The sequence below is a fragment of the Pseudopodoces humilis genome, chromosome 8 (genome assembly GCF_049639895.1).
Source record: "Pseudopodoces humilis isolate 2021_Gansu_Grassland_sample_001 chromosome 8, ASM4963989v1, whole genome shotgun sequence".
NCBI classification, from domain to species: domain Eukaryota; kingdom Metazoa; phylum Chordata; class Aves; order Passeriformes; family Paridae; genus Pseudopodoces; species Pseudopodoces humilis.
In genome coordinates this window covers 18,330,999-18,343,984 of record NC_142207.1, presented here as the reverse complement: position 1 = coordinate 18,343,984, position 12,986 = coordinate 18,330,999, and the positions used below count along the sequence as shown (strand labels likewise).

The 12,986-nt window shown below is 34.4% G+C and overlaps 1 protein-coding gene across 2 annotated transcripts in view; it reads left to right on the top strand.

Annotated features, from left to right (window-relative positions):
- LOC102110251 (sodium channel protein type 1 subunit alpha) overlaps positions 1-12,986 on the top strand; it is a 93,413-nt gene that overhangs the window by 58,024 nt on the left and 22,403 nt on the right. For both annotated transcript variants that reach the window (XM_088059193.1, XM_088059194.1), the window contains 4 exons: positions 2,728-2,845; positions 4,143-4,297; positions 6,913-7,086; positions 9,626-9,748. In XM_088059193.1, coding sequence (XP_087915319.1) covers positions 2,728-2,845; positions 4,143-4,297; positions 6,913-7,086; positions 9,626-9,748 — 570 coding nt within the window. The remainder of the gene's footprint in view (positions 1-2,727; positions 2,846-4,142; positions 4,298-6,912; positions 7,087-9,625; positions 9,749-12,986) is intronic.

Here is a 12,986-nt window from a genome sequence, read left to right as displayed (position 1 = left end):
CTTTTCATAAGCCAGTGTATTCAATTCTTAATCATTTATTTTGACATTTCTTTGTTGATGGGCATAAATGAGTAGATAAAGGAGGACTTAATTCTTGATAAACAAAACTGAGAGAAAGAGTTAAAAATTATAGCCTTCAAGAGGGGATAGAAGGCCAGGTAATGGGAGACTCAACTACTCCATAAAAACTATGTATGGTCCACATGGTATTTGTAACATTCTGTAGGGGACAGTGCCTTAGCTGCAGTGTTATTCCACCAGAAATTTTTGTTTGCCTTCTGTCACAAGAGTCCCATGAGGAGTTTGGTACATCTTCTCACTGCCTCTTGAAAAAGCAGATATAAACCAGAAAACATATAGATGGTTTATGTAACTCCTTTAGACATTCCTTTAGACATATGAATTCTTTTAGATTTTAAAATTGTCAGCTCTTCTAGACCTAGATTCCCATAGAAAGAAGTTTTAACCATATACTTGAAATTCACTCGGACGTTAAAATTGAAAAGTACCAACAGATGAAAATATCTACTAAAGGAATGCTAAAGCAGACTACTGGCATTAAGTCTTTTAGAGAACTCTAATTTTAAAAAGCATATTAAGGCTATAACTGGTCCATTATGTAACTTAGTATTTTAGCAAAATAATAAATTGATTCACTGACAGGATTTTCAAAACAACTACATCCTCAGTGACTTATTTTGTTGCCATTTTAGTCAAATTAGAAAATTACCTTTCCAGACACTTTACAATATTAATTTTCATACTTGAGAAAAAACAGCCTTAACCAGGTAATTCCCATTTTGGTAGCAATTCAGTTTCCTTACAGGATAGATCATCTTCCCCCTTCATTCCCACTGTTGTATTGCTAACAGTGCTTCAGACACCAAATTTTAGGGTAGCTGAATTCTTTACCACTATCCCTTCGCTATGTATAAGAGCCCTCTAGTGCTCTCAGCAAAAACTCTGTGTTAAGCTAAGTGCAATTTTTGGATCCTCCTCCAAGAAAGAAGGAGACCTGTACAAAACAGCTTCTCCCCATAGCAACTTATTTTAAAGACAGTGTTGTTCCCATTTCCTAATTAATATCTGAAGCATTAATAATTCTTTTCCTGTTAAATATTAGCTAAAATGTCTGTAATTAATTTGACTTATGCTTATGAACCACTACAATAAAGGTTCTTAAAATTTCTTTCAGCACATTATGAACCACCCCCAGCATGAATAGTTTCAAAATATAACATTTAAACAAAGATCCTTTAGAGGAAAACAATGACTTATCATCTACTCTCCACAAGTACCTTCATGCTGTCCAGTCCAATCTTCCAACCCATCACAGAGCAGACAGTCAAACAGAGAGACACCACCTGGTTTGTGACTGACCAACGGAGAATTGATCCCGTTTAGACTGATTCAGTTTAGAAAAGCCTAGGAAAGCTGTCTGCTGATGTGCTGCTACCTGTAGGAAAAGGGTTACTTTTCATCCCATTGAAAAAGTACTATGACACTTCTGCCTTATTACTACCACTGCTTTAGTAAGAGTTTTGTTGTTAGTGTTCGGGTTTTCTATTGTCCTTAATACCAAAAGGCCTGCTGCCACCCAGCATTGATGAGCCCGGGAGGAGGTTGTAGTGAGGTGGGGATCAGGCTCTTCTCCCGAGTAAGAGGAGATAGGATAAGGAAATTGCCTCAAGTTGCACTAGGGGAGGTTTAGATTGGATATTGGGGAAAATGTCTCCACTGACAGGATTGTCAAGCACTGGAATAGGCTTTCACCCAAGGAAGTAGTTGAATTGTCATACCATATCTGTGGCACCTGGGGACATGGTTTAGTGGTGGTCTTGGCAGTGCTGAGTTTATAGTTAGTGCTCTATATTGCAGTTGTTTCATTATTTAGTTTAGCCATACATGTTTAAATATATTTCTTTCACAATTTTGCCCAAGTTTTAGCCACAATACCAAAGAGATAGATTGAAACCATGTTCCAGCTATACATTACATGTTACAACAGTTTTATGATTTTTAGTTTTCTAGGATGAGAATTAGCTTAAGTGCATAAGTGCATTCTTTTTATTATTTTTTTTATTATTATTTGATTCTTTTTTGGGGGGGGCGTTTCCAACTCATGCCTCTCTGTATGCTTATCATGTTGAAAATTTGTTGATAAAACATAATCTGTTTTTTACGGGCTTAAACTACCTCAGCCTTATTGTATGCAGATTCTGCTTCACTCTGAGACAGACTTTGAGCAATTTTGATCTGGATTTACTAACCTCTGAAGTATGGCCTTCTCTGCTTTTTTCCCCTCATTCCTCTGAGCTCCCATCTCATTTATGTAGTTATTTTTAGACTCTTACCTGATTTTCAGTAGACACTACAAATTCCTGTATGTTTGTTTAAACGTCATTATTTCTATGTAGGCCAAGAAATCATCATTATGACTTATGACTTGTTGTGGTCATAAATCTTCTCAGGTTTAGCATCATTACCCACATTTTTCAGTTTAAACCACAATTTTATTTGAAGGCTGATCTGTTACTGATACACCTTCTGTTTAATAGATTCATACAGTGCAGTAGGAAAAACAGACTATAAATTTCTCAGATGTTTATCAACAATTTACTTACATGGAATTCTAGAACATTCAAAAATATTGTCTAATTTACTTATTCCAGAATCAAATAATATTCGCCTTAAAATTATTTACTGTGATGCTTTTTTCCTTTACAGAAGTTAAATTCATCTAGTTCTTCTGAAGGCAGCACAGTTGATATTGGACTTCCTGCAGAAGAACAACCAGAAGCTGAACCTGAGGAAGCCCAGGAGCCAGAGGCCTGCTTCACAGAAGGTATTTGGAAGATAAACACTAATAATAATTGTTAATAGAATTACAGAATCATTTTCTATGTAAGTTAACTATTAAGATTTATGAATCCCATTACCCTTTTGTTAGTGTTTAAGCTCTGATTATTAGCAATCATACTTTTAGTCCATAATATATTATATGGACACTGTTACCACAATTATACTATGTATTGGATAAACAGTTAAGAAAACATTTTGTTGGAAATGTATCTCTACTTCTAAAATAAGAAAAATATGGTATAGAAAGTTTTATTTTAGTATGTTACTGTACTTTCAGAGCTTAGTTACAGATAATAAACACACTATTTAAAAATATTCTTCACAGATATCTAAGTGCTTTATAAAGTATACATTACTAAAACAGCTGTTTAGTGCTAAATAAAAACTGAACCTAGATGGTCTTGTGCAAAATGCAAAATGAAACTTCTACAAACTGGCAAAAGGAGAAGGTGGAGCCTTGTGTGCCACCTGGGGACATAAGCATTCTCAGCTGGTGGTGATCACTTCATCTTTCATTCTTCCTTCTATTGGCCCACAATTCAATGGAACCACAATTTGGTCATACATGTTTTTACAATGTCATTTCCTTGGGAGAAAACTTATGGATGTGTGCATATGAAGGAGGTGGCGAAAGAAATAGTTTTTAAAACAGTAATATAAGGATACAAAAGCTATTTTTGGTATCTGTAAGCAAAAGTTAGATTCAGGCATTGGAGAATAAATGCTATTTTCAGGTTGGATTACTTCTGGAAATGATAACAGGTCATTCTTTAGAAATTCATTTAGAAAATTTAGAAATTTAGAAATGTAAGAAGCAGTACTATAACAGTCTAGGATTTGTCACAGAAAATACCATTATTTATTGCTAGTATTTTTCTACATAAAAGTCAGCAGCTGAATCATAAAAGTGTGGATAAATTAGGGGCACAAGTTAGAGAAATTAGCTGGTACTGAAAAGCCCCGAACTCAGATAAGAGGCTTAAATTTTTTCATGCAATGAATGCAACACTGTCTGAATTGAGTATCCTGAACAAAAGAAGGCACAGTTTAATATCATTTGCCCATATCTTAATACATATACCTGTATTCTGTAATTTGGCTTCACATTCAATGGACTTTTATCTTTTTGTGTGCACTGTATTGAGCACTTACTTCTTGATAAATGAGAAATACATTCTTCTCACTTGTTCATTTAACTATAAATTCTAATTGTCTCAATAATTGCAACCCAACAAAATCTCTTTTTTTGTCCTCCTCTCATTACATACACTGTTCTAAAGGCTGTGTAAGAAGGTTCAAGTGCTGTCAAGTAAGCATAGAAGAAGGGAGAGGAAAGCAGTGGTGGAACCTTAGAAAAACCTGCTTCAGGATTGTTGAACACAACTGGTTTGAGACTTTCATTGTCTTTATGATTCTTCTCAGTAGTGGAGCTCTGGTGAGTAAAACATGAACAGAATATTTCCATGTTGTCAGAAAACTCCATAAAATTGTCTTTTCTATCACTGTTTTAACTTAACACAATTCCATGTCTTCAAATGATAGGACTAAATGTTATTCAGGCCTTGGGAAAAATAGCAAAAACAGTCTCTTCTCAACAATATGTTGAAAAAAGAACAGACATGAGTGATTAGGAAGAGCCTAACTCCATTGCTGGAAGTGGCAGTGATATGCCTCAGGCAGGGAGAAACAATGTGAAGAAGAGAACATACTAAACTCTCTTATTTGAGTGTGCTCTCTCCTGTCATGGCTGTTTACTGATGTATCTCAGAGAAAAGGACTGTCAGTGTTGAAGTGTTTGGAACTATCGTGGCATAAACAGTTCAAAACACCTTGCAAGGGCCAGGGCTGGCTTGTGTAGTTCTATAAATCTCGTGTGCTAGATAAGACTCTGTGGGTTTTCTTGATTCCATTCTAAGAATAAGAACTTATTATTTAAACATGCAATTCAGCTTCTACTGACTCATGTAGACTGAAGGGACATCTGCAATATATGAATTTGCTCTAACAAGCATGTAAAGGCAGAATAAAGGGAAGCCAACCATAATACAAATCTATAACAGCAAATGAAATAAAATCCTAACAGTATGTTTTTTCAAAAATACAAATAATGATGAATAAAGGAATTGTATATGAAATTTTAAATTAAAGTGAGCCTGTATATATACACTGAGGTGAAGTTTCTTAGGCAAACTATTTGCTATAAGATAATGCAGAGTATATCTAGCATCTACCCTGATAGATTTAATTACCCTTTGGCAAATTACTTAACCTCCTACATAATAAAAAAATAGTGTTTCAAAATTGTATTATTAGCTCATTAGACCACTCCCAACACTTTAAAATACTGTTAATACTGTTAGCAGTTTATGATAATACCTATCACTAGTTTCAGCTACATTTCTAAGAATCATTCTGCTTTTGTTTGGTCTAATATCAACACAATCATCAGATAAACAATTGTTATGCAATACTGTGTGACACCTTCCCTGTCATTTAAAATCCTCCAAATAACAAAAAGATCAAGTTTATGCTATTGAATTTTGGTTCATACAGCTAAGTGAAGAAAATCTTCAGCAACAAGAATTTAATGAGAAAAGTAAAAAAAAAAAGTAGAAAAGTAGTGGAAGCAGATCTGAAAAAGGTGAATTTCTATTACTATATTTAGAGGAAGTTTGAGTTAAGATCCCACGGTGTTAGTACCTCGTGCTTGTGAGCCACAGATCATTCAAAGGACATTTAATTTGTGAAAACATTCCGAAGACCACGGATTAGCCGAAACCTCTGGAGATGCGAGACTCTGCTCTCCCTTTAAAGTCTTTTGTGATAGTGAAGAGATCTCTTTGTATCCAGCAGCACTGTATCCCATATTCACCCCAAGGCCATGCTCCAGACAAATCTCACTGCTGTCACCACCAGGAGCTGTGGCAGGCGCAGGCAGGGTGGGAGCCGCCTGCACACCCTGCCCAGGGCTCTGAGGCAGGGAGCAGACACACTGCTGCTGCCAGGAGCGCTGCTCGCTCAGCCTCTGGCATCACCCCTCCTGTACCAATGAAATGGCACCTGCTGAATTCCCAGGGCTTGGTACATACATCCTGTCAGGTACCACAGTGCCTGATGCAAGCAACCAGAATTACACAGATCCTTGCGTGATGTCCGGTATAGAAACATTAATCATCTGAAATGACAGATGTCAAGTGGTTCAAAAGCAGGCTCAGTAAAAATGAATGTTAGTATCCAAAAATATCCAAATCTTTGCAAACTAGCAGATTGTTCAGTTCTTTCAGCCTGATAAAATCAGTTGGTATCCATAAGAAATAACAGAATAACTGAAATTTGAAAGCAATTAAAGGAAGAACAAAGTTGAAGAATTTATGAAAAGCAAGAGCAATTTGTTTTTTCAATTGCCTAAAAATGAGAACACAAAAAGTGCAAATAACATGGCGAGGAGCTCAGAAATTTTATGTATCTCATAAAATTTGAATAATAAAGTGGGTAATTGACTTAGATAGATTTTTTTTTTAAGAAAGGAAGAATTTATTTTAAGATTTATAACTTAAAATTTTCAGGAAGCTGGAGGACTGAAAAACAAAAGGTAGATTGTATTGTCATCGTCCTGAAAATTTTACAGCTATGACCCTGGATTTTGAAGTTGGGTCTACCTACATAAAAGCCAAATGATCTCAGTAGAATTCAGTTCAGGCACAACATTTGGCAGAATCAATTAAATTTGTCACTATGGAATATGATCTGAGAAGAATAGTTCACTACCAGCAATAAATAAATACATTTTAAATGATCTCTGGCCAGTGGAGTGGTTGCTGTGTAATATCTGCTTCTTTCTCCTGTGAGCTGGAAAATATATTTCCATAGGGAAAAACCAGGTATATACTGAGTTATCAGAAAAAGAAGCATTAGATAGAAATGACATTCCCTTGCCTTTTCTTGAAGATTATTTCCTTTTTCTGTTCCCTTTTTTGGTTTGTTGTTTTAAAACCTGAAATATGTGCGGTAACAAAAAATAATCTATCTTTGAATTGTTTATACTCACAGGCTTTTGAAGACATCTATATTGAACAACGTAAAACCATCAAGACCATGCTGGAATATGCTGACAAGGTCTTCACTTACATCTTCATTCTGGAAATGCTGCTGAAGTGGGTGGCCTATGGCTACCAAACATATTTTACTAATGCCTGGTGCTGGCTGGACTTCCTGATTGTCGATGTATGTACTGCATTTCCTAGATGACACTTTTATATTTATCTGATAATTTTTAAACTTACTTTCTCTGCAGCCATAACATCTATTAATGCCCACTAGTTTACTTTTCAATTTGAGAAGTAAGCTAGCTGGAAAACTTCCGTGTTTCTCTGTCTTTCACTTCATGCTTGCAGCAATGCCTTGCTATGTTGAGAGAGACTGGAAGCTCTCCTGCTGAGAGGAAGGGCCTCACATGGTAGCCCCCAAGCTGTTAGGAGGTTTATCCCAACACAGCTGTTGAAAGAGGTCATGCCACCCTGCATTGTGGCCTGGGCTGCTCACTCCCACCTTTGGACCCATCATTCCTCCTGCTGGCTGAATCCAGCATTTAGATGGGTGTCTGATCCACCAGACATTAGACCAACATCTGAACCAAAACTCCTCTGGCAAGAAAATTAACATCATGTCCAAAAATTTCAGCATATGGATAAATTAGGGCTCCACAAGTAAAGCAAGATACATCTCTAGCATTGGTAGTGTGGCTTAATTAGTATTGAAGTTCAATGAATACTACTGAGCTTGCAGTTCTCACAGGCATGTTTGAAATCTTCGCTGCAAGAGTTATCTCCTAGTTTTAGCTCTACAGTACTGTGCTGTGAAATGGGAGAGAACATGTCTTGATGCATTGATACAATTATGGAGCATTTAAGAATATCCTAAGTGTGCCCCCTGGGAAAATACATACTGTTTCTGCAGTTCATTAATTTCTGTGGGTGAACCTCAAATACCATGTTTTACAGAGCTACAAAACCAGAATAAGTCACTATATTTTCAAGACAGTAATTTCTGGTGAAACATATACAAAAACCAAGTATTGAACAAGCTTGGTTTTAAAATTAAGATTCTTTTGGTCCTGGTTTCGATGACTTAGAAATACACACTGAATAGACAAAAAGAGAACTTTTTAAGAATTTATTGTCCCAAAATATTGCCAGAAATCCAACGTTTTCTCAATGTGTTCCCATAATACAAAGGCTAATCAGAGAATCAAAGCAATTAATTTTTGTTTGTTTTATTATTTAAAAAATTAATTTTAAGTTTGTTTTTTGGTTTTCTTTTGGTCTTTTATGAGTGTTTACAACATTTTTGATTTGTGTCCATTGTGGTTTAAATATATGTAGGATTCAACTACGCATATACGGCTACAGATAACCATGTTTCATACAAAGAAAGTACCCACTCTTGGAAAACACTTTGTTCTTAAGTATTGAATTTCTCAAAATGGGTACCTAAGTGACACCTACAACAAAAAAGCTTGAACAAGCATGCAAGCAGAAGCAGTTGTTCATTTTCTAAACTAATTTTCTCTAATATTTTACATTATTTAAAGCATAATATCCCAAACAGCCATCTTGTGAATGTGAAAATGTGCATACATCATTATGTGAAGGTATAGTACATATTAAAATGTCTGAATTAGTTTGTGATAAATGCTGGATTTACACATGTGGATATTTTCTTTAATTTTCCTTTCAATTACAGCAGCTTGAAAGTTTATGTGATTGTAATATGATGAATGTGCTGGAAAAAGAAATTTAGATTTCAAAAGAAGTGAGTTTTGTGGTTTCTAGAGCTGCTGAAAAGTTCAGAAAAGCTATTAACTTTTAAAAGCTAAAAATTTCACATATAACGTTGTTTTTAAATACGAGCACAGTCCTAGAGTTCTTTTTACCTGATACACTGTTTTTTATAATCAAAGAGTACATGAGAACATTATGCTATTTTTGGCCCAATAAATAGTTAAGGAATTAGAACAGCATAATGAGGGAACATTTAGGGGAAATGGGAAACAAATAGAAGGTAATATTTTGGACAGGAGTCATTGCAAATGTGGAGAATGTGATACTTTGCACTGAGGTAATGCAGGGACATGGAATATTTAGTCAAATTCTTCCACCTATGGAACTGTTCTTCTAAGGTCTTAGAAACAGCATAGTCCAGGTTAATGGCAGCTTGTAAAGCATATAATTTCAGCAGTCAGGCAAAAGGATTATTCAGTATAACTGCCTATAGCAAAAGTAATCCTTTTAACCAATTTTCAGAGGAGCAATGTTGTTCTGTGACCCATGTGTAGTTCAACACAAACTTCAATCACTTCCCTTTCCATTGTGAGCAATAAAATGACATTATCAACCACAATTATTGATCCCAACAGTATTGTAAAACAAAGAAGAAATAAGACCAGTACTTAAATTGGTAAAAAAGAGAGATAAATTTAATTCAGTTTTTGTGGTTTTAAATGTCCTCAGATCAGTAGCAAAGGATGAAATTCAGTATTACTAATGTTTTCAGATATTATTTATGATATTGTTTGTTTACCTATTCTTCTTTCATATTGCTTCTTTCTTCTTCTTTTCTTTTTTTTTTTTTACTTGAAAGACTCCCTATTCCTGAAGAAAGTGATCCAAAATTAGAATCTTCTAACGAAGTGTATATCTCACGTCTATGGTATGTAAAGTAGAATGTACAATATAATAATTTTTACTTTCCTGTTTTCATATAGGTCTCTTTGGTTAGCTTAACAGCAAATGCATTGGGTTACTCTGAACTTGGTGCCATTAAGTCCCTTAGGACACTAAGAGCTTTGAGACCTCTAAGAGCTTTGTCACGATTTGAAGGCATGAGGGTAAGACAACGTGAAAGTGTCTGAAACTATGCATGCATAGAAAGAATACATGCATGCACAACAAGGAATGACAAGTCCATGCAGAAAGGCTGCACTACCTTTTTATCGCGTATCTTTTACTAACAGATAAGCAAAAAGCTCCATCCATTCACCTAAATCCATATGCAGTATGACATAGAACTTACATTCATTAAGGTTACTTTACTTTCTAGCCAATCTCAGGAGTTTTTCATGAGTCTTTGAAATTGCCACCTATGAACTCTCTTAAAAGAGTCTTAATAATAAATAAAATGTAATGAAATTGTATTAATGTCTTTACTGATAAACATATCACAATATTTATACAGGAATCTAATTTAGCATTAGTTAACAAAGATATTTTCTCCTAAAAATTGAACTTTTTAATTTTTTCTTTATATTTTATAAACTCCCTTTAATCTAACCCCACTGAATTTCATTAGATGATACAACAGATATACTCATATCTGCTAGTGGTTTAAATCTATTTCTGAGTTTGGCTGATTTAAAAAGCAAGTCAAGTTATTTGATTCTTCTATGAAGTTTTTCTTTTTGTAAGGTAAATGCTTCTTTCATTTCAATTAAACTCTATTCAATATTCAATACAATGTATATAAGGTTATTTTTTTGCTACTCAGAGTAATTTAGAGGCCCTGCTTACTATTCATCTCACTCAAGAAGGCATTTTGACTTATTTTTTCATTTGTTTCTACCTTCTGTTCCTTAAAGCCACTGAATACAAACTAACTCTATATGCATGTCAATGAAATATGCTTTAAAGGAATGCTTTTTCCTGCGTCATGGAAACATAGGAGGAAACAATGCAAAATCTTTGGAAAAAATTTAAGGTTAATGAAGTCAAAATGAGGCTTTGAATTCTTTTCCTGAAATTGTATTTAACAGACTACCTATCTTCACTTCAGAATGCAGCAGAAAATACATTGCTAACCAATGATTACTAAATTAATGAATTTCAGCTTCATGCAGCAAATTGACTTTTAACAGATTTCTCCTTATATGAAACTCACGAAGTGATATTCAGCAGGGTAAGAGCTGGTCAAGTACAGAAAATGCAACTATTTGATTTAGCCATTTTCTCTTTGTCTTTCTTTGTACATACTGTTCATGAACATTCAGATAACTGTTTGTGGTTTTGTGCAGAGAAATGTTGGGAAACTGCTGTCAGATTTACATTTTTAATGATAATCTGGTCAGCTGCAGGAGGACTGGGAGAGCAGTACAGATATTATGCAGGGAGGAAAAAAAATGCAGCTCTTAAAATGATATTGGAAAAAAAGGTAATTTCTAGAAGGATGTCAAAATTGATTGCCAAATGTTTTATTCAATTTTTCTGTATCTTTACATGATCACCTTAGTAAATTTTCCACGTACAAGATTTAGGATATTCATGCGTAAAGAAGCTGTTATAAAGGTACCTGTTATTTGAGATCTATTTACTGCTTTCCCCTACTGATTGCTGAATAACTGTGAAGCTCTGCCAGAAGCCAAATCATATGATAGAATTTCAGCTACACAACATGAATAATTCATGAGCAATTTACTGGTTAGGAATCACAGACAAGTTTGGAAAAGCAAATAGACTTCAGTTCTATCCTCCAATATTAATGACAGTCAATGAAGTACCTGATTCCAGTCACTTAGCAGATTTGACTGGCCAAATATATACAGGCCTTATAGTTACTACTTGCACTTCTGAAATAGTGTTGGTTTTTTTTTCCCAAAGCACTTGGCAAGTATTCAAAACAGCTCACTGACAGTTGTTGGCATTACTTTATGAATGACTCACGAACAGTAAAAAAATTCAAATAATAAATAATTGACCAGCTCATAAGACTATAGTCAAATAGAAGTCTTCTCAGAAGTCGAGTTCATTTCGTAAGAATTCATTTTTAAGAGATTTTTTTTCTTTGTCTGCAGAAAGTAAAAATAAAGCAGCCTTCTGGGCTTTCTTATATTGCCCATACCTCCACTGAGCTGTGATAAAACAGAGTTTTTATTCAGCATGTGTTTAAATTTTAATGTTTACTCATGTTAAAAACTGAAAAAATTTTTCAATTTGAAAATATAAAATATCTTAAGTATTTCACAAGAGGCAGTAGATATACAAAGCTCTGAATCATTTTGTAAAACAATTTGCCAAGTACTCAACTATTTTAATTTAATCAATGTTTTCCTCAAATAAGTTTTTCATTCTGGTGAATTGGAAGAATGCAGAATTTTACACAATCAGTACATACTAATGACTATTCTGTTATGCCTAAATATGAAACATAATTCAGATTTTAAGTTACATTCTTAGAAGTCTTCAGCTATACTCTTTAGTACAACTTAATTTTATAATTATGCTGTTTCATAATTCTCTTTCCAAAGTGACTATAACATAGGTGAATCATTTGCACCAAAGTAGGGTACAAGCAATCTATAGCCTGTGCTTGCCTTAAGCACAGAAGTGAATTTTGCCATATTAAAGGCATTTAGAATATCTGCTAGTATACTGAATTTTGAGAAATTTTAATACTTTCTATGTTGAATCTCAAAACCAACTCCACCCAGATGCTGGAAGGCAAAGTAAAGGATTGCTTTAATTTAATTTAAATTTCTGTCTTAGGGTTTATATTCTCATCTCAATTAGTGTATGTACTAAGCAGAAGTAGCTGCAAACTGAGATTTGAATATACCCATTGCTTTTTGTTTAGCTTTATAGTACTTGCAGTATAATGCTTTTGCGCTAGTTCTGAATTGGTATGCTACTTGAAAATGTAGAATACTGAGTACTTTTGCTTTGCTGAGTTAGATAATTAAGTGACAATAAAGCATGCATTTGTGTCTAACTTCACAAAATAAAGCATGTCATGCCGTGCTTGATTTATTAGAGAAATAGTAGAAGGCAGCAAACAATCTGAAATCCACTTGCACTTTCAGTTTTGCATGCCTTATGCATATTTCTGGCTGATGGCTTTAAACATTTACTGTATTTCAAATTTCCAGTCCAATTTCGTAACTTTCAAAACTAAATTAGAGTATTTGATGTCTTAAATCTCCTCTAAAATTCAATGGCTATTCCTTAGATTCCCTTACCAGGAAAGTGGCAATGAGGCATTTTCAAGAGTACTCAAAACTTCATTAGTATGAAAGAAATATTTCTCATGTAATTGAGTTATAAAATACAGCATCAAGTGTCTGTCATTACAGATTCACA